This window comes from Lepisosteus oculatus, chromosome 12 (assembly GCF_040954835.1).
Source record: "Lepisosteus oculatus isolate fLepOcu1 chromosome 12, fLepOcu1.hap2, whole genome shotgun sequence".
NCBI classification, from domain to species: domain Eukaryota; kingdom Metazoa; phylum Chordata; class Actinopteri; order Semionotiformes; family Lepisosteidae; genus Lepisosteus; species Lepisosteus oculatus.
In genome coordinates, this window is record NC_090707.1 from 15,573,982 (window position 1) to 15,597,107 (window position 23,126).

The 23,126-nt window shown below is 36.2% G+C and overlaps 1 protein-coding gene across 2 annotated transcripts in view; it reads left to right on the top strand.

The window, feature by feature from the left end:
- Window positions 1-22,905, top strand: part of cers6 (ceramide synthase 6) — a 56,289-nt gene extending 33,384 nt beyond the window's left edge. The window contains exons 7-11 of one of the 2 annotated variants that reach the window (XM_006636535.3): window positions 9,231-9,359; window positions 10,675-10,781; window positions 19,003-19,159; window positions 19,945-19,968; window positions 20,400-22,905. In XM_006636535.3, coding sequence (XP_006636598.1) covers window positions 9,231-9,359; window positions 10,675-10,781; window positions 19,003-19,159; window positions 19,945-19,968; window positions 20,400-20,558 — 576 coding nt within the window. In that variant the 3' untranslated portion in view covers window positions 20,559-22,905. The remainder of the gene's footprint in view (window positions 1-9,230; window positions 9,360-10,674; window positions 10,782-19,002; window positions 19,160-19,944; window positions 19,969-20,399) is intronic. The other variant, XM_015359063.2, reaches the window with a different exon arrangement.
- Window positions 22,906-23,126: the final 221 nt, after the last annotated feature.

Below are 23,126 nucleotides of genomic sequence, written 5' to 3' on the forward strand. Positions count from 1 at the left end.
GTAAATCCCTGAGTGAGCAGTGTTTAATTTTGAATTAATCGTTCATTTTCAGAATATCCAGCAGAGATGCAGGAAGTGACAGTCTGTTGCACATAGGTATTTTAAATTATTACAATTTAACGACAGCCAGATAAAAAAATAAAGCATTTCTTTTTCATCACCCCTTCCATTGAAAAAGTCCCAAAGCACTTCACAGAATACACAAAAGAATGAGAGCATAAAAAGCATTAAAACAGAGAATGGGAATACCAGTGGATGGATTCCATTTAAACATTAAATAAGCCATTGTATAAAAACGCCTTGATGTGTTTTAACAATGTATACCAGAATATCTTTTCCGAAGGCCAGAGTAAGATACTGTACTGTATATACAATGGCACTTTTCATGGTTGCATGCAATAAAAATATTCCAGATGCAACTTCTCTGATTTGCTTGTCCTAAGTTCAGCCTATTCATTGCTGTTTGTATACAGTACTTGCTCGTCTGGTACTAAGGACCTACTTTATCCATCACTGAATTGCAGCTCCCACTATCATGATGCATAGCAGCCATTAAGTGTCAGCAGCCCAAGTACACAACATACCTGATGGATAGGTTAGAAACTACTAGACCAATCGAATTAAAGGGAAATTCTAGGGAGGACAGATTTTACCAGCCTAGGGTGGAATTTCACAAAGGACACCATGGTTAACATCTCTACTCTCATGAAAAGTGCTGTGGGATCTTTAATAGCCGAGTAATCAAAGTCTTAGTTTCATATATTGTCTAAAGGATTGCACTTCCTACAGCTCAGTTATCCAGTTACTGTAGCAACGGTTTGATAATTCTGACCTAGAGGACAAAGCGCCACGTACTGATCCCCCAATGTTGGGTACAGCAAAACCTAATTTTCTCTGGAAGTGCGAGTACTGACCTGCCCTGCTTCTGAAATGTGACAGGATTGTGTCTGAAGGTAATAATCCTGCTTCCTACGAAGTTGTAGCACTGCCCTATCTTAGTCTTGGTCCTGCAACTTTACAACACAGGACTCATCTCTGCCACCTTTTCCACCTTTAAAGCATTATGAGTGTTTTGATTCTTTAATAAACCTAGGAAGGGATTTCCACACACATTGAGCCAAAGTATTTAAACTTGCCCTTCCATGAGGTTTAACTTTGCCATGGGTACATACAGAAGGCCATTTTTGGTAGAGCACAGGTTCTGATTTCTGGAAAGTAAGCAGTGTGATCTTGTAGCATATTCAAAAATTAACTGATAACCAATGAAGAGATGCTAAAATTAGTTCAGTGGTTGTGCCTTTTTCAAAAAGTTAAAACCCCTGAAGCACTATGTTAAATATATTTCCTCCTTTTGTGTAGAAACGGCAGCAAACAGAGTGTTATAGTAATCCTTAATGAAATGAAAGCATCTACCGGTTTCTCCACATCAAGCATAGACAAAAAGGTGTGAAGCAAGCAGTGCTTTGCAAATGATTAAATAACACTACAGATTTTCCTCGAAGGAAAATTGGAGTCAGATCCAATCCCTTGGTTTGTAACGTCAGAAGTTGAAAACAGTCTCAGAACTATAACTAGTCTGAACTTGCTGTCTGTGCTGAACTGATTCATAGACCCAATAATATCACTTCAGCTAAAATTTAATTGCAAAACTTTTTACTGTGTTCTGGTTTGAAAGTTCACTAGACAGATATTAAGAACAGAAACAATTAAAGGAACATCAGGTTCACTGTTTAGATAGATTTGCATTGTCATCAATGTACAGTAGATGTGAAGTACATGCTATTACTGTTAATTATTTTACCCAGTAGTTTGGAGGTATTGAATAGGACGGTACCCCAGAAGAGATCCCTGAGGTTCACCTCAGTAAGAGTGCTAAACAGTAACAACATTCATGACCACTAAAACTAAAAGAATCTGTTTCTCCTGACAATAAAGAAACAAATCAGAAACAGGATGGATTTCACCCTTACTTATATTTATATATATATATCTTATAATTATATCTTGGATGGGCTTTGCAGATATTATTGATAACGTCTATATAAGCATTGCATTAAAATGTCAATGTTGAACAACCTATATCAGGAATAGACCTCCTGCCTCATTTTTGCATTGGCATTTAGTCTTTTTGGTGACACAGTTGTTTGCATGAGTCCTCAGTCTCATAGTTCATTACTTAAAGTACAATACTTATCTTTTTATAAAAAGAGCTTTTATGTGTCTGAAATAATACATCAATGAAATAAAGTGATTTTCAAAATTCATCCATTTTATGGATGGAGCCTGCCTATTCCTTCACACATGTCAAATTATCATATGATCATATCATGATATAAGTTCCAGATAGGGAAGACAAATTACCGTACCTTCAGCACGTGCTTCCCTACAAGTGGACATGCATATGAACACCTGTTGTATATACCAAAGAGACAGCTCCTTTTCACATTTCGTGACAGTACCTCAATCTTTGCTATCAATTAACTTTTCTGATTGCCCTCATAATGATGTAGTTCTGACAGCATTAGAGGGTTGTTCCTAATATTTTGACCTTTTAGTATATATCTGCAATTTGTGTGCTGTGTGTACTGCAGTAATATAAAATCTCTGATTCCAAGAGATTACATTCTGATAAGTACATACTGTATTTCTTCTGAACAGCCTTGAAGGACAGAATAATAGGGGCAGGCCTTTTCTCAGTACTCTTAATCATGTCGAAATGTCACTCATTTGCTTTTATTCCATGGGAAATTATTTTGCAGGAATTCTGTGCCATAGTAATTCCATGCAGAAAACCCAAATCAGATAAGCAGTTAAATTTGTACAACAGTCTTACTCTGTGAGCATCTGCTCATCTGTAATCCTCAGACCTTCAAAGCCCGAGTCCTGAGAGTAACATATGGCCATCTAGGCCTCTGTGCAGTTCCTGAGAAAGATAATGGAATAAATCAAAATCCCCAAGTGAATATTTTCTTTAAATATCCTGTTCATGCTTTTGAATAAATTATTTTCAGATTTTTATGTGTCTTTAATGTTGCAAATTATAACAATTATGCCTTAGCATGCTTGACTGTTCTGCACAGTGTTAATACCCAACATAAGATTTTTTTCTCAAATAGCATTAATGGCACATAATGAGTTCAAATTAGAACAATGAAGAAAATAAATACGGATTGCCTTCAATCCATACGATGGCATTTAAATTACATTAACATCTCAGAGAAGAAGAATGTTGATTGTGTTCAGCATCCATACTATCTAGTCATGATGCTTAAAAAAATACATGATTTGTTGGCCAGACTTTAAATAAGGTGGCTCGTGAGGCCTGAGCTCATGAAAACTTGCAATGAACTAAAGGCTGCAGGGTATGGAGTCTTCATTCACCAAAACCCACTCTGGAGACCAAGACTGCTCTTCAAAACCCCACTACCAACTAACACGATGCACACTTCTTATTTTCTATGCAAAACCATGTGAGAATTTGGTTTCTGGCCCTACACCAGTTATATAACAATTAATTATTTATTTAAAGACCTCTAGGGGAAGGTCAGCTGTAACTTCTACTGAATGTTTTAAACAAACGTCCGAGAGGAGGTCAACACCTAGTCTTGCCCACTTCTACCTCCCTACGTATAAATATTGTGCTTCTTGCTCACTCCCTTGCACTTTTCATTTCACCTTCTCTCTCTCCATCCCATTTCTGCCTCTGCAGCATTAAACAGAGCTGAGGTTTATTAAACAAAGGGGGTTGTGACAGCCCTGTTCTCATGGACAGGTTTTTGTTCTCCTCAGCCAGGTGAGTTGCCCCATTAAACCTCACGATTTGAATTACACCTCTTCTCTCTACTCTCTACTCTCTCTCTGCTTCTAAAACCATACAGCCGTGGGTGCTATCTTTTCAAAATTACTGTGAGTGCTCATCATAAAATGTATTCATATTAAAGGGGAACAGCAGTTCCAATTTTTCAGACGATTATTAAATGTTGGTTTCAAAATAAATCAATTGATGGTATTGCAAAATTCTACAAATATTGAATTTAAACTCTTGTGCTTTGTAAAAGTACTGTATGGTTGCCTATTGTTGCAGGCAGACAGAAACTGCTTGTCTGAGTGAGAGTTCAATTGTGACGTGAAAACAGCCCTTCCTGCTCACTAGTTGCTGTAATCAAATGAGAAACATGGTCTCCTAACAACATTAATCGTTATGAGTGTATTCTAGTTGGTTGGCAGATTGCTCTTTTTTTGCAATACTTAAAAGTATGTCGCCTTGTATGTGTCGGTTTCATAGAAATATTTACTATTAATAGTGTAGCAAAGTTTGCTTGGTCTAAAGCATGTTTACAATGTAATAGGGCCACTTTGGCATCATTGCAAGTTTTGTTGCCTCGTTCTGATCACAGACAACAATGGTAATATGGCACTACACATACTCCATCTCTTTTGTGATGTAAACTGGAGGTTGTACACATTACTGTGTATTTGGTAGTTTCATTGAGGTTTGAAATGCGCTTATTATTGCTGATCATTTTCCAACCGCAAAATGTAAAAGTAACCTTGCAGTTCCTTTTAACAAAGCATTAACTTCATTAATAGTAAGAGACTGTAAAGCAGGTGGCATTGTGGCACAATGGTTAGCGTTGCTGTCGTACTGGGTCCTGGGTTCAGTTCCAGACTTGGAATGCAATCTGCGTTGAGTTTGTACTCTATGTTTCCCCCATGTTCGAGTGGAAAAATGAGTGTGTGTGTGTTTGTATGTGTTATAGACTGGTATCCCATCCAAGTTGTACCTTCTTGCCTAGTGCTTGCCAAGATAGGCTCTGGCTCCCCAGTGATCCAAATTTGAAGTAACAGTTAGAAAATGGATGGATTTTACCATTAATCTTACCATTAATAAGACATTGTCATTGAGCAGAACTTGTTTATTGCGTTGTACTCCTGCTAATGTTATTTACTGTCTCTTGATGTCCAGTAAAACGGAACCTTCTTAAATATGAGAAACCAAAAAGCATTTTGTTTTTCTCAGCAGAACCATTGCACACGTGTTCTGTACTGTATATTCATTATTTTGTTAAACGTTTTGCAAAGACAGTAATGCTTGCTGATTGCACGTTTATTAAATACGTTCCCACATAAATGCAGATTACGCTTTAAGTCTTTTAAACGCCAGATCAACTCAGTAATAATTAACAGTCAGATATGTTAACTATGGAGGCTGGGATATGACATCATAGTTATTTAGCATTGTGAACGTGCAATCCTGTAAATCTCTCAAACGTGAAGAAGATGAAAATGCATTCACCCCTGCTTTAACTATAATATGATCTAAAATATCAGTGAGGCATACGCAACACAGCATCAACGCAGATGACACCTGACCGCATACAGTTCAACGTATTATGAATAAAAATAATAAACACACCACTGGTCGATTGTGCTTTATTTGAATGAACCTTTTTTATCTGAGTAGTAGAAATACAAGGCATTTTCATGTGTCTTCACAGAAAATATGTCCTGAAATTCTTGTTCTCAAGAAGCTGACTGCATCCTTTTCAAGGACATTTCTTCTTTGACAACAGACATTGCATTGGATAATCTAACTGGCTGGTGCATTTTTAAAGCTTTTACTGTCAGAAAGCAATTATAAAAAAAAATAATTGATAATATCTAAGGTGATGTGATGTTTGTCATCTTCTGGGCTATACTGTATACACTGCACAGTCAGCATATGGCAAATTATTAACTCCAGGAGCACTTACCTAAAAGGATTATATTACAGTTAAGGAGCAGAGGCCAATATGAAACGTGTGTATCATAGTTGGTTTTATTTGCTGTTTTGTAGAGTTAAATACCACGGTATCTGTGCATGTTCCCATGTTCACCAGTTCCTTGTTTGCATTCTTCCATGTCTGTCTTTCTTTGTAACTCCAACCCTGAGCACGACTGCCCCCAGATTGCCACAGTTTATGATGCACTCGCTTTTCATCTCTTTGTTGACTGTTTGCATGTTGTCTGTTTTCTTCTTTCAGTTTTTTCATGCACAAAACAACGCACTGAGGAGGTCCTGTGCACTCCCCTGCCAAATCCAGTATGTTCCCTGCACTCTTTCCATGCTTCTATTCTGCATTTCACACCTCTGCTCTCAGTCCTCATGCCCAGCTTACTCTTTTACTGCTCCTCTCTACTTAAGAACAATTGCATATCTCTGTGAGAGGATGGGCTGTTATTCACGTATGGTAAAATCTGAATAATGTTGGTACTGCTAATTTTTGACCAAGACTGTTTCTGAAACAGATACATTTAGTGTGATATGCAAAGAGATTAAGACATCAGATCACCTGAATTGAGTTGGTATTTAACCGTGCCTTGTATTACAGTCCAGCTGGCTGTTTTGAATATTTCCTAAATATTGGCTCTAGTGAATATGATTTTTTTAATTAGCCAGTCGTTCCCCTACTCCACCTTTAGCATTGTGCATGTTAAATATAATTATTTAGTTATACAGACAAGAATGATGAGCATGCTGCAAATTCACTCTTGGTCAAGGCCATAATGAGTCCTATTTTGATCACTGCAGAGTTTTTATGAAAATCTTAATCGTGAAATGAACCTGCAGTCCAAAAACACCCATCCCCTGTGTTTCCAGTAATCAAAATAAGAGACAGTTGTCATTTTACACACCGGAATACACAAATAGTCGAAAGGGGCTTTATTTGATTGTTTGCATATGGCACTGCATGCTGTTGTGTCATGCTTTATTCTGCCTCCAAGAATGGGGTCAGGGGTTCAGTTCTAAAGTGCTTGTGCTCCCAATGGGTATTCTCTGAGTGCTCTGGTCCCTTTTTACTTTCCAGAGACAAGTCTCTAGTTTGTCCCACAGTGTCCAGTGTGTAGTGTTGCCTTGGTGCCTATGGGTTCAAGGACAGGCTGTGGGTTGCCATGACCCGTACTAGGAATAAGGTGTTTTTAATCAAAATAAAGCATTATTTAACTTGGAAGCAGGTTTTGTACCCTGTAGTCCTGACTTTACAGGTTTGCCCAGCTGTCAGCAACAATAATTGACCATTAGGGTAAAATATTATTACTTTTCATACAATAACACCCCTGCAATAGTATTACCACTTGGTAGCCTGATAACATGAGATATGCTGCTGCAAGTGGTGTTGGTGGTCTAATAGGTGGCACTTTCCCATCTGGACCAACATTTCTGGATTCATGTCACAGTACCTAAGTAACTAGGGATACCGTGCTTTGAAATGTGCCATCCTTCAGATAAGACATAAGACATAAGACGACTTTGATATGAAAGGCTCCATGACACATTTTCAAAGACTAGGGGTGTTATTCTTGTTTTCCTGACTAAATTACATTCTTTTACAATCTCGTCTTCCTACAGTTTCCCCTTAATTCAATTGGTGAAGCCATTTCTCACTTCTCTAACTACACTGCTTTGTAGTGTGACTGCTACTTTTTCACAGAAGAAGTATGTGAGTAGGAGAAATTTAAATCTCCAGACTGTGGTGTAGTGGATTATATGGCCATGTATAAATCTCACTGAGGTTTAGCACCATTAAAATTCAGGTTTTATTAGATCTGGGAGAAAGTGCAAGAAAAAACTACATATTCAGGCAGAGTAAACAAAATACAGAGTATCCTTTACACTAAAGAGATTTACAGGACATGAGGTGCTCAGTTGGATTGTACACCACTGCATCTTTTTTGTGCATTCTAACACTCCACATACTTAGACTGTGTATCCCAAAGCTTGATGTTTAAGATATGTGCATATCCTTTTGATTTTAAGTGAATATGTATTAGAAAAATTCTTAAAATAAACATTACTGTGCTTCATGAGTATACCATAAACACTTGGCATGCTTGGAAATGGATTCTGACAGTGTGTATTACTGTATATTCATTAAACTATGCGATTCTAATTTGGCATGATAAACATCAAAAACGAATTTATTAAAGTATCAAACTGCATCATTAAAAACAAAGGTGCTACACCTTTAATTAAAAATGGATAAGTCAATTGTTTTCTACTTCCAATTAGGAAAGGTTCATTCAATATTTTTAGGAAAGAACAAACACTTCAAGTTATCAAGTTGAACAAGAAAGCTCCATTTTTCCATAATGAAATAAGTTTGTCTCAGTGAGAAGAGCATTAGTTAAAGGAAGGAATCAAATGTGGAAATATGGAGCTGTGTCTGGAATTAAGCTGTTCCAGCTGTAGATGGTGCCTTTGGCAGAGAGCTATGGATTGGATTTTCTTCATACATTTAGATGCATAATACCCACATAGGACAGAAGTGATACAGTTGTGTATATGAATGGATTAATGCCAAAGTTAAATCGTTAAGTACAACATTTCTTCTCAAAACTGCAAAACAGAATTCTTAAACATTTTATGCCTCATGCATAACACTTCATCCCTGAAGAAATAACTCGGAAACCTAAAAGCAAATACAACTGGTATGTTGGCACACCAGATGTCAATTTCTGGATGCAAGCCCTGTCAAACATTATTTGAGTGCTTTCTTCAGAAGAGTGGAATGCTAGAAAATGAAGCACTCTGCTTGGGTTTTGTACCAGAGAAGTAAATTGCTGGTGTATGTGTACCCCCTGTGTAATGTTATGTATTTTAACATTCATAGGTTTGATTTTGAAATGAAACATGAAACACTGTAAGACTTTTAAAGTGTGCCCAAATTAAGTAGTGATTTGATGTAAATTATGAATACCTTCTTTCAACATCCTTCTGTAAAAAAGTATGATATAATACACCTCATCTAGATGGAGGGTTTCATAGATACAGGCTTTGTTAGAACCTCACACTTTTGGAAGCTGTAAGGTACCCAAAAATAAGTGAAGAATATCTTATGCATATGCATTCAAAACTCTTTTGTATACCGTTTGAAATGCACAGTACCATACAGTATGTTTTTAAGGGTAAACGTGCATTTATAAAACCACTATCTGCTCTGATAAGACCCCAGGACGAATGTGTGCCGCTAAAGAAGGAGGAAAACAGTGTTTTGTTACATTTTGGAGCTGGTTTTCATGAGTCTACACAGGCCATTTGCAAGGCAGAGATACATACCATAATCTTTTAGATATAATATGTAAAAATACATTGAAAAATATTTAAAAGCATCTCACATGTTACAAGTTGGCTGCCCAATAGTCAAGCATTATTTGATACATACTTTGTTTTTTTTTTCTTTCTCCTCCAGGATTTCCTCATTATGTTTCTTCACCACCTTGCAACACTCTCCCTGATAACCTTTTCATATGTCAACAACATGGTGCGAGTGGGGACGCTGGTTATGTGCCTTCACGATGCTGCGGATGTCCTGCTTGAGGTACTGGAACCTACAAAAGTGCTGCCTTAGAAATGTGTAGTGTAGCCCTCCAAATCAGTCTGATGTTGGGAAGAATATTTTAGGTTTATAAAAGCATTAAGCTTATTGACAAAACACACGGTACAGATGGAGGAACAGTAGGTAATCACCACAGAGAATTTAATACTGTAGCTCTGCAACGAACTGACTCATTGAAACAAATGTATTTGTTTCTGATTGATGTTTAAAAGCATGCAATATTTGTATATGTGTCTGTTGCATGGCAATGCATGTGTTCTTATTAGATGTTCATATTGAGCATATACAGTATAGACTATATGTTTCTGTCCTTGTGGAATTTGATATCTTACTGTATCACTGCAAGTTCTGTTAATTTTACCTAAATTTTGTGTAATATGTATTGCTATTCCAGGAACAGGTAGAGGTTAGTTCCATGCTGTTAAGTAAAAAGTGAGGAATTTCTCTACTTGTTTGCATTTTGCCTTTGCATGTCATAATATGCCCCCTATTCTAACCTCTATTACTATTCTGGCCACACACGAGTGTTAGTACAGACTGTGGTAGTGATACCTATGACCTGGTACAATGATAACATGTGAATTAAAGGTATTAGCTTTAGAGCCTTACCAAAGCTGCAGAAGACGTAGAAATTAAAAATTGACAGAAGAGCTGAGATGAAAAGCAGCCCAGTGGGTATTTAAACTAATTAAGGCTGTGAGAATTGATTTTGAAAATTAAACAAGCCAAAGTCACTTTGTCTCTGAAAGCCTTCAATGAAAACGATCAAGCCTAATGATTTATCACTATATAAAAGAAACTTATAAGAGGCTGTTTAAATAGTCATACTATGAGTATGACTAAGCTTATTGGGATAATTTGTACAATGATGATAAGATGTAATTTGTTGGTAATTTGTTAGTATAAATACAAAATGTTGAATAAAAATTGTATTAAAAATATTTGCATTCAGTATGTCCCATTAAGACTGAAGTTTTCATATTTCAGTGTAATAAAGTTACTGAGGCTAAAATATTAAAGCCAGGAATCTAAAGACTAACTACTACTTGTAATTTAAAATATATTTTAAAATAATGCAGCCCCAATGTTTTCCTTTGCTTTCTTATATCTTATGTATTGTACTTATTGTACAGGTAGGGTAATACCTTATTAATATTTAGTTGATTAACAGAGTTGTGATTATTAATGTTTAACTATTAAAATATTTCGTTTGATTCTTTTTTGGAATCACAACCTAAAAGTTTGCAAGTTAATTTTTCAGGACATTTCTAAATCCTCTCCATATTTTTATTTGCAGGCTGCTAAAATGGCCAATTATGCTAAGTGTCAAAGACTCTGTGACCTCATATTTGTCATGTTTGCACTGGTCTTCATAAGTACCAGGCTTGGCATTTATCCTGTTTGGTAAGTACAGTATGCATTCTTCTCTTATTTTTTTTTAAATTGATTGTTCCTTTTAATTTGGCATAAGTGACATTCCAAAAGATTAAAAAAACACAATATCTGCATTCGGCTGGCTACATTCCTAAGAAAAACCTAGTCCTTATGCTGTGTTGTCCACTTTTCAGGATATCTACAAATGTGAATGTCTTTGAGTTTTATGCAACACAGTGGCAGGAATAGCCTGTATCAATCATGTTGGTTATGTCAATGCAATCTACATCTGTTGCTGAATTTTGAATAATTTCAGTCATTAACCCTGATTTTCATACTCTCAGAGCAGTTGAAACAGTTTTGCTATACTAGTATTGTTGCACTTAATGAGAAAGTACAAGCCAGTCTTCAGCTTCCTATGTTGGCTCAATTTTGTGCTGGTTTAAAAGTTAATTACCTTCATAATGTTATTAATAGTATAAAAAGGGTAAGGAAAAAGGGCCAAACCATAACAAATATAAAAATATTTTAAATAACAAGACTCAGAATCATACTTATTCAGAACTAAGCCATTAATTTGTCCTTGTGGCCTATGATTTATTCTGAAAATCTAAATAATATATTATATTATAATCATAATAATTATTATAATCTAATAATTTAATCTGATCAGTCCACAGAATCATTTTCAGATCAGATTGTTGTGGTTTTGTAGCATAAGACATCCCGGAAGTAGGAAGAAATAACCTGCTAATCAGCAAACTGACTGAAGTTCTTTGTATAAATATAAAATCTGTATACATAGAGGCCATTGAGGACTTACCAGATGACAGCTTAGAGATAAAATCTTTGCCTGTGGCAGTCCAGAAAACACTTGCAGCAGTCACAGATGATGTAATGGATTGTTTTATTCACCAATGAATGTCATTTTGCCCTTGGTAGATATAACAGAAGCAAACCAGTGGGACAGTGGAAGTGTGGTGATGTGAGGGAATTGTATACTTCAATACAAGAAGCCTTTGGTACATATACTGTAGAAGGCAACTTTTACTACAGTTTGGTTTTAGCTTTATTTGAGCCCTTGAGGTTTTCTGTTCCTGGAAGCCTATCTAAAAGTGTCACTTTTCCAACAGACCACACAATAACCACGACAGGAGACCACTGTGATTAGCTAACCTTAGTCATCTGGTTGCAAATGTACAGAAAGACATCTGTTACACTCCATACTAACTTTGTAATGTTTTCATTGATCAACATACCCATGTCATGGTCATACCAGATACATCTTTTGTAATTTTAAGTTTGTCCGATTTCATACCAAACTTTTACATGATTTTTGATGATCATAATTGTTTAGTATGCATTTTGTTTACAGTTTCTGTGATTTTGTTTCAGACTTGCACCTGTGTGCTGCAAAAGCTCAGTGAAAATCAGTAGATAATTTTTGCCAGGTTTAAAATCCCTTTACATTTAAAACTGAGAATTTGTTGTGTTGAGAATTTCCGAAACATGCTTAGTATCCACCAAATGAGCAATCCCCTTCCCCTTTTAAGGTGTTTTCTGCAAGCAGGCTTACATAATGAGTCATATAAATGAGCCAGTTATGAAACTGTTTCTTTGTATTAAAACACTGTTTCACTTGTTTGCTTCACAGTGTGCTTCAGTATACAGTACACCCTATTGTGGAAAGTGTCTGTTTGCATAGGAAAAAATTCTAAAATGATCAGTATTATACAGTACATCTGTGATATCAGGAATCTCAGCACTGCAGCTGGCTTCACCTTTTGTATGCTCTAAATATGATTGATGTATTTTCCTCATTTATTGTACATATCAATAAATAATAAGAGTAAAGTGCTTTGAGTGGAGTGTCCAGAAAAGCGCTATATAAGTGTAAGCAATTATTATTATTTGTTTCAGTTTAAATTAAAAAAAAATAAAAGAAGGCTGGGTTTTAAATTAAAAAAATAATCCTGTTTTCTCTTGCCATAAAAATAAGAACTCAAATTAAAATGATCCATGTGGAAAAGTAGGGTAAAAAATATTAGGATAGAAGTTGAACAGAACCTAGATAAAATGGGGCATGTGATGTTATTTCTGCTTGTACTGTATGGTTGTGTTTACTGACATGGCCAGCTGCTCTAAAAAATTAGATGACCTACCTCTAACCCCACCACTACCAACTACCAAAATAAGATTCTGCTTTCTGTGCCTCATGGTGCTGCTCCTTTAAAGTAGGTTTGATTGATTTAATGACATCCTGGTGAGTCTCTCTCCCAGCATCTCCCAGAGACAAAGAGAGTCTGGTTTCCTGAGCTACAGTCCAGCCCTCAGTCTGCATGTGTAGTGTGCGCTGTCTGACATGTGAGAGCATGATCTCTCTGCTGTGCACAGTGTTTCATGAGATGTATGGAGTGACTTGCATTGTTGTAAGTCCTTGTGGATTATATATGGATTGTGAGCAAGATATGCAAGCAAATCATGCAATGAGAAGCCTTTTTAGCCATTGGTATTGCAGCCACATCACTAACAGGGAATATGATCAACCTTATAGTAGGAAAGTAGGAAAGGATTATAACAGGGAAATACGTGATAATTTGACCCTTTAATTTAGATTTTCTTCACCGTAGTTTGTGAGCAAGAAGAAATTTATAGTGCTCACTCAGAACCAGCAGATTTATTGAGTTTATAGAAGAACAAACTGGACGTTTGGTTTAGATAAACTAGTTTGAGCCTATTAAAGAAAAGAGAGAGGCATGCTTGATGATGGTCCTGAAGGACTATTGAGGGTCGATAGCTATTAGCCAGATGAAGCAGGTCCTGATGAGAGGAGCTTAATATACTGTTTGTGGTATCAATAGTAACACTTGCGTCAGATTTGGTTCACTTCCTGAATCTTCAGTGCTTCATTTTTATAATTGAAAAACCCCATTGATCAGAGATTCATTAAAGTGTCAGAGAGTACTACTGTTACAAGTGCCCCAATACTTGTTAACATGAAGCGCATCTCATTGTAAGTAATAGACGGGTCACGCACTGGAATCGCCGGCCTACTGAGCCGCACTTTAAAAATAGAACATGATGTGGAGAACTTTGGGGAGTTCAGTCAGTTAATGTTTCTCCTTTTTATAGTCTAATGCAAGGTGCAAAGCTTCTTGTATAATGCATGATGCTACCTTGCATCGAAGCTAAGAGAGAATAAACAGTATATCTCAGTAAAGCTTTTCCCCTGTGCTGGTGTGTTCGTATTGTTCCCCTTTTTTAGTTACATTTAAAGCAATAATTTTTTTCTGTCTTCACATTGATATGATATTTGTTAGATAGGAATTTAAATTATATCAGAGCCCAGCCTCGTCTGGTGTACTATACATTTCTCTTTGGTCCTATGAGACATGATTGAAGGTTTAAAAAACAATGGTGTGCTCAGTCATTTGCAGTAAGCGGACACTTCCTGTGCTGTTTTAGACTTCTCCCGATGATTAAACTGTGCTTACAGCATTTAGTGTTTTTTTCATATTTAGAAAACAGTCTTAATTGTTAATTATGCCTATTCAGATGTTGACATGGAAGGAATAAGAGACTTGTATTAAACCCTGAATGTAATTGTAGGTCATGCCCCCTGTGATTTTCATTCTTACATGTTAACAAATTTGCACATCCAGCGTCTGGCTTTGCTTTTATCACTTGACTTGCAAAACAATAAGTAAGGAGTCAATCATAAAAACAAACTGGTTGTGGCCACTTAAGATGTCATTACTCAGTGACAGATTCCATCTAACCTAAGGAGCTTTGGAATTCTTATAGTCAGTGTAATTACAGCTTGGCTTCATTGATCTAAACATGATTTAAAAATCACAGATAAAGTGTTCATAATATTGAGTGATTACAGAGAGATGTATTTTGTGCTTTTATCAAATGCCATAAAATAGCCTGTCTGCTGTCACCATAAAATGCTCAGTGCAGTAATTGATGCTGACTGTATAATTGGAAATTCACTTTCTGGCCTCTTAACACTCACATTGCTCAGTTATCCATCACAGTTGCTGGATGTAGTGTGTCAATGCTTGACTCATACAGTCCTTCTGAATTCTTGCACTGGCATTCATAAATTAGAAGGAGTACAGCTATTCATTTCTTTCATTTTCTCTTTCTTATTGTCTGCAACTAAATTTTGAAAACCATATCCTCCTTTAATCTGAATAAACTGCACAGAAATGTAACAATGGAAGAAACAAATCGAATAATAGTGGAAGACTAAAGCACCAAGACTTTAAATAAAGGTTAGGATGGTATATGAACAAACAGTATATTGAGTTCTCATTCTATTTGATAATAAGCAATATTTATTAATGTACCATGACAAAGAGTAAAAATAAATGCCACCTCAAATAGGTCTGAGTTCCCAAGATATTCTTTGAAGTGGGGAAGGCGAGATGACTGAGGTTTGAGAAACTTAATTTTACAATTTCTTTATACTTCTAGATACCTTCAGGTTTAAGTCGAAGTCAGCATTAACTCGGATCAACATAATTTCCATCAATCCATTTTATTACTGCTTTATCCAATATGGGGTCATGGTCGATTTGGAACTTATCCTTGCACAAGGTAGGATACAGTCTGGACGGGTAGCCAGTCCATCATAGGGCAAACACAGACTAAAGACTATGGGAGGAAACCGTGGGACCCAGAGAAAACTCACACCCAAACCCAGAGAGAAGATTCAAACTCCACACAGATAACCTACCAGGTCCAAAATTGAATCCAGGGCTCCATGATAAGGCAGCAGTGCTAACCACTGTGCTACTGTACCACACCTCAGCATCATTTCATTTCACAAAGTCATTGATTGTTTGAAGACGTTTATGATTAGTTCTTTGCTATTTTCACATCAAAGATAAATGTAACTGCGTGGAACTGTGATTTGGTAGGTGGGTGTAAGATACAACCATATGGTTGAACCTGCTTTTAAGGGATCATTCAACACACAGTTGGATTGGGTCCTCACATCAATTTAGCTACTAGTTATCAAGGACGTAAGGTTGGGTTAATGGCTTCTTCTTATTTGTATCCTTTCTTAGATTCTTAAAACCGCAACTGCATGGTTTAATGGAAAAACAGCTTCATTGTATTTTTTTTTTCTGTAACCTTATACTTCTAAACGTACTATCACCAAATTAAGAACAAATAATGCTGCATTGTATCAGCACCTTAGAAATAAATTGCCTTAAAAATCTCAGTTTACTGTAATACCTACAATAAGAATGCACCAAGCAGTCCAAAGTTACTAGTGTCTGAAGTGCACCAGATCAGCCAGTGTGATGTCTGTTTTTGACTGTCTGCATTATTCTCAAGACAGTCTCTGTTTTCTTCTGCTGTTCTTGCAACACTTTATACCCTAATTCTGCTACAGTTATTTTCAGCTCTGCATTACTTTTATCCTAAAAAAAGGCATGATCCTGGCTTTATAGATCAGCCACAGATGTTTTATGTGAGCATCACCATATTAAGAAAAAAATAATTTCAATATTAAACATTAATTTAACATTACAGATGTCATGTTAAATTTATGTCTATAGTCATAGATTTTGGTGAGTCTGCGGTATTTTGAATTTGTTTATGGTGATCAGCAGTTTGGGGCGGCACAGCACAGCTGCCTCCCAGGTCTTGGTCTAAATCTTGGACTGGTTCAATACTGGACTGGAGCACCTTCTGTGTGAAATTCACACATTCTCTCCGTGTCCATGCAGGTTTTCTCCAGATGATCTGTTTTTTTTTCCCTTCTCAAATGCATGCTTAATTGGTGTGTATAAATTTCACCTGTGTGCCTTATGAGGAGCTGGATTTCCATCCAAGGTGTATATTTTCAAAGATAAGAACCACGTTGCCATGACCCTCCATTGAAAATAAGAGGCTTTCCGGGGATTGCTAAGCAGATGGATTATTAGTACTTTTCTCTAACAGAAGAATAAAAATTCAGGAATGTTTTTTGGTGTGAAACTTGCAATATATTTCCAAATATATGTGCATTAAGTTTAATTAACATAAAAACTAATAAGGACTATTTAGACCAATTTATTATGGCTAGAGGGATTGTACAAAGTAAGCAGACTGCCTTGCTCCCATGGGTTGTAATTATTCTTTGCTGTTTATAGTGTTTGATTTAATGCCAGTAGCCACTCAGCCCTTGACACATTCTTTATGTGCACTGGATCATGGATTGAGGGCAGTAGCACTCCAAACTGGAGACACTGAGGTGCTCAGAGCCCTGTTTTCTTTACTTCACAATAGCGTAAGCTTATACTGTTAATAATTAATTATACTGATAGCTTAGGGTCAGTCAGATACAGTAAGTGGCTGGTTTTGTCCTTCAGTCTGCTGTGAGACTTGCTTATGTTCTTTCACAGTCTTTAAAACAAGACAGAAGGTTTTACATGCAGGTAACAGGAATGTACATTTTCAATATTGGAATGTTTTGTGTGGAATTAGAGGAGGGAAGTATAAAAAAATATAGAGGAATATATGTTGATGTTACTTTCGTTATTTAGACCACATGTAGAGGGTCTTGCAAATAACAACAGGAGGGTTGGATATGTAGTGAAAATTCTAGTATTTAAATCAGCAGAAGTGATGCCAGAAGATCAGCATGCTTTAGAACATATGTTCTTAACAGGCAGTATAAAAACTTCACTAAATTCTGGTCTGAAAGTAAGGTCTTTTTATTTACATTTACATTTATAAGGTATTTTTGATTACATGGAGGCAGTAATCTTTTAAAGGTTTTCAAAATACTAAATGATATAATAAATAAAAATAAATCTGAAATTATTTAAGTAAGCTCCCCACCAGTGAATAGCTGTATGTTTAGGGGCAAGCCTTTTATACGGTGCCCCTGGAGCAGTTGGGGTTAAGGGTGGTGCTCAGGGGCCCAACGGAGTAGGAGTTCTCTGCCGGCCACGGGATACGAACCAGCAACCTTCCAGCCACAGGCGCAGATCCTTAGCCACAGAGCCACCACTCCGCCTGGCTTTGTCACAAAAACAGCCATTTGTCACCTTTTTTTTGTCTTTGGGTTAAATGGTACAACATGCATTTCTAACTTTGTTTTTCAGATTTGTCAAAATTTGGCTTACATGTTCATTTGATTCCTTTCTTAAAAAAGAAATTCCAAAGGAATTTCCAATGTTTTGTTTTAAATTAACAAATGGCTGTTTTTGTTACAGAAAACCCTTTTTTGGTCATGCTAATTTTTAATAATTTAACCTTTCATTTTTCTATTTTTATCTTATACCACACTATTCAACTTAGTAAAAGTACTTCAAAGGTACATGAATTGCAGAACACTTTTCATGTATAAAGGTGGCATGTTATCCACATGGTTATGGTAATTTCATACTGTTATGCAAGCATCAAAAGAAAACTGTTAACAAATCCAAAAAATTATTTTTTGGAGGCAAGATTTCTTCACAGCATAGACATGAACAGACATGACATAAGTAAATTTATTATGCCGTTTAAAATTTGTCAACAGGGGTCAACCATGAAAGTAACTGGCTAGTCACATTTGAAGCTGGGAGACTGTTTGAAGCATACATTAGTGTAGAGGACATGTGCCTGTTTCATGGTCTCTGCACAACATCAATTCGGTTCATCCTACAAATGTTCAACACAGCAGATACAACAAGAAACAGTCAATCTTCCAATTATTGATGACAAGGAATTGGTTTACCTGATAAATAGGGCATTTTTATTCCTTTTTGAGAGTTTTTTCACTTAATTGACGTTCAATAAAATCGCCTCATCACCTGTTCCCAATCAACTCTCTTACTAATGAAGTGATTCAAAGTTTATTCAAAGGGGTCACTCACATCTGTCATGGTCAATCATGAATGAACAATTAAGCAAAATAACTTTTAATCAATATCCAAAATTAGCATACTATTATTACTTTAAAAAAATGCATATGTAGAGATGTTACATTTCTTTTGATGCTCAGTATGTTTTTCAGTATGGTTAATACCACTTTCCTTTTAATCCTCAGTAAAACTCCAATTGGAAATTGCATATTTTTTGACTGAATGTGAGCAAACGAACAAATGTATAATCTCTATAGTGACTGTAATAGGAGAGTATTCATTTGAATGAAATGAAATATGCTTGCAGTACTATGTCAGGGAAGGGGTACTTGTCTCATTAAAAGTCTGCGTATTGAGAAATGTGATGTGTATTCTGTTGATATTTTTTTTATTTTCAGGATTTTAAACACAACGCTGTTTGAAAGCTGGGAGATTGTGGGTCCTTATCCTTCATGGTGGGTCTTCAACTTCCTTCTCATTCTCCTGCAAGTCCTGCATTCCTTCTGGTCCTATCTCATCATAAAAATAGCTTGCAAAGCCATTTCTAAAGGAAAGGTAATGTATGCATGTCACAGAATTGTCATCAGTCTAACTCCTCTACATTAGCCTTTGAAGTTAATCAGACCATAAAATATAATATGCATAGATTATAAAATGGAGAAATCTACAATATTAGGCTAACAGATATAGACTTTACTGCTTTAATGTCTTTATTGTATAAGAAACCTCTATTTCTACTAATTAGGTTTAAAGAATTTTTAAACTCCTTACGGTTTATCCCAAGATTTTAATTGACAAAGACAAATTTGTTTCCCTTAATAGATTAATGAGAAATTAAGGGGTCAATAATACTTTACTGTCTGCATCTGTATTGTACTGCAAGTGAAAATATAAGCTTATTATTGCTTGTTCAACATCTTAGAATGTTATACACTATAATTCCAAGTAACTAATATTGTACTAATATTAAAAACTTAGTGGGCAAAACTTGAAAGAACTGATCAAGCAGTTTTATGGTAAAAGTACTTCTAAGGTATTAGTAATTGCTAAGACTGTTCTGTGGTTTGTTTCTGGAGTCAAATGCGTTGGAGATTATTTAATTTATTAATGGCACTCATTAGTTACAGAACAGCATGTTAACTCATTGCAGCAGGCAGCAGAAAGCTTCAATAATGCAGACTCTTGAAGACCCCAAAACAAGGCAAGCCTCCAAAACACAAAGATGACCTGCAGGGGGCAGTGATGTGCTTTAGTGGGTTTGTCACCATGTTAAAAATCCTTCAGCTTCTAATGGCTTTTTCTTGTGTGACTTATTTCTCTCCATTCTGCTAACCTTGAAGGTGGGGAAATGGAATCCCTTACATGTGAGTTGGACACAGTGTCCTGCATGAAGAGTAGGCCATGTATGGAGTAGGCCACTCAGAGCTCAACAGATATCCAGGCCTTTCACCATCATTAACATTTCCATCTACTACCTATCTTCATGAAGGTTTAAGGAGTATAGACAGGCCACCTCATTTGCATGCCTTTGAGCCCGTGTGTGAAAGTCAATATTTACTGTATACGCTGAACAGAAGGTTTCTTTTTATTGTTATCCTAATACCTTAAACGGTCTTTTTTTTTTTCACCGACATTTTCAAAGCTTGAGAAATTTTTCCTTTCCGTCGTCTCTCGTGCCCCTTTTGATTGCTTTCCTCTATTCCGCGCCGCCAGGCGTGCGAACCGGCTTGAGAACCTCCAACGTTTTAGAAAGGGGTGACAAGAGGGGCTTTCCTTTTTGCTGCCTGCTTCCTAGGTTTCGAAAGACGATCGAAGCGACGTTGAATCCAGCTCTGATGAAGACGAGGAACAGCCTCCCACACAGAAGGTTCACAACAGCGCCACCAACGGTACTAATGGTGCCACCAGAACCAACGGCTACCTTTCTGGGGCCCCCTGTCAAGACGAACACTAATCACTTGCCGATTCGAAGTTTCAAACACTGGAAAGATGTCGCAAGCACCATTAGTAGAATATTGTATGTGAGACATGAACAACATTACCTGTTTGATACCAGAAGTACTTAATAGAATTTGTGGTGATACCGTGTATCCTGGTATCAAACAGCGTTTCAATAGAATATCAAAGCATTCTAATAGAGCGCTGCCCAGTCTTCTGTGCGTGAAAGAATGAAGGATTTCCATTTTTATTATGTGTGAGCATGCTCTGTATATGTAGTCGGACATAATGGGAGCGGTATTTTCTTATGTTTTGTCTTTGTATATTATTTATTTTTATATTTGTTTGAGATTTGTGGACAAAAGGGATTTTTTTTTCTTTGAAATTTTTGACTTTCAAAGTTGAAATTGCTAGGTCATGGTCCTGCTGCTATTAATTTCACTGCTAAGTCTGCTTTGACAAATATGGGTCTTAATTTTTGCCACGTGCAGCAATTTTGGATACGCTTTCAATGCAGTGGTGTCAACTTGCTAGATCAGTGGTTGCATTCTTTTTGTTTACAGGTTTAATAATAGTAATAATGTATTCAGTCAATATCTATAAGGAAGTACACTTTTATAATGATTGTAAACCAGTCAACCAGTAACAGTATTATGTCCATTTAGATTCATTTTGAAGTGAAAAAGGTATGACTGTATTCCAAGTTCCTATAGTATTCAAGCAATAGTATAGAGCCATTCATACTTCCTTTTCAACAGCCTATGGTGTAAAACCCTGGTTAGCTGTGGTTTACGTAAAGAACACTGAAATATTCTGTTGATAATATGAAAAAATTGAAAACAACAACGTGGTTAAAGCTTGTGTTCACATCGGTGAATTACATAATCTGTAAATGATTAGCAAGCCACTAAGCTGTTTCTTGCAAAGTATAGTAAATAACAGTATTTGCATTAGTTTGTTTTTTTTTGCTTACACTGAACATTGCTTTGAGGATATATCCTACATTTCCCCGATGATATTCACATCAATGGGAAACTCATTTATGGGAGCCACATTTTAAACCGCTGCATTTCATTATTATGGAGGAGAACCTGAAAGCATGTTCTTTCCTGGACAAAATACTTAATACTCTAAATTCAAATACACTTTCCGACCAAAGCGGTACACTCATGCTTATTAGTCAAGAACTTTACTCTGCAACTGACAAATTGTTGTACGTCTTTCTCCATCACTGAAACAAGGATTTCCAGTTCATAACATGATTAATGAAATTGTTGTCCGATTGGAAAGCAAGACAGTTAAAAATCCTTCACCAGAAAACATGTATTTAATTGATCATCTGCGATACATATACGGTATGTAACCGGATCACATAGAGGAAATTCTGGAAATTTTCGGAAACTAAAAATGTATGGTTCCCAGCTGCAGCAGTGGTATCATCTGATAAACTAAAATGTTTTGCTTGCATCCACATATATGTGGTGCCATCTAATAGGAAAAAGTATATTGTCCATGAATCTTGCTGTTAATCTCTTAAATCTCTTGCTGTTTTAACCTAGATAGTAAATCATTGCATTCTATTTTGGGAAATAATAAATAGACTTGGTATTTGTAGAAGGGAAAATGGGTAGCATTGATAAGAAACAAATGTTAGAGGAAGTCTCCTGTTAGGTTAGCGTGATTGTCCAAAGCTTTTTTAGTGATGTTTTTTTTCAGTGATGTTAAGGCACTGTTTCAGTTTCTTATCTGAAAAAGGTCAACTATGGACTTTAATATCTCAGCTAAATAAGTGGATGCCATTGACAAAGAATAAACTGTCTAGATTGAATTAATTTACTGTTTCCGATCAAAAGATTGCATATTCCAAAGTATTCTGCTCTTCTTCTTAGAATCATGGAGGCAGCAGGATTACACACTTAAGACGTAGTATAAGGTGCCTTCTCTGATTTCCTTTTCTAGTATTCATCAAGTATAGAACCGTTGATCTTTGTATTGGAATATATTTCCCCAGTTCTTAAATATTAAACAAAAGTAGCAAGAGAGTTCAAGCAGATGTATTTAATTAACAATATGGTTCAAGCATAAACACAAATGCGTTTTTATTTCAAATGAATGAAGTTCATTAAATATACATAAGAGGTTTGTAGTCTGCCTAAATACGAGGTGAAATTGCAGCAATTTAATAGCAAAGGTTTCCTAGTTTTTATCAGTCCATCAGTTTGGTTAAGAAAGACTGTAATCTGATTCACATTTTTGACTGTAATTGGTTTGGCGGACAGTTCTTAGTGACAGAATAACCTTTAGGAAGTCCAAATCTGAAATTGTTGCCAAGTTTGTTTTTGAATAAACTCCTTCAAACAAGACCACACCATGACAATGTCTGGTTTTTTTTTCTTCTGCATTTTAGCATGTTGTTTTCTGGACTGTCAATTGGTGTTGAAAGAAAGCTAAAAGGGTAAAAACATGTTATTACATTCCGTGGTTACTGCAGTCACTAGCCCAGATGATCAGTAAATTTACAGTCTCACATAAACATGACAATTCAGTTCTTCTATTAAGACAGCTTAGATCTTTGTTGCAGAAT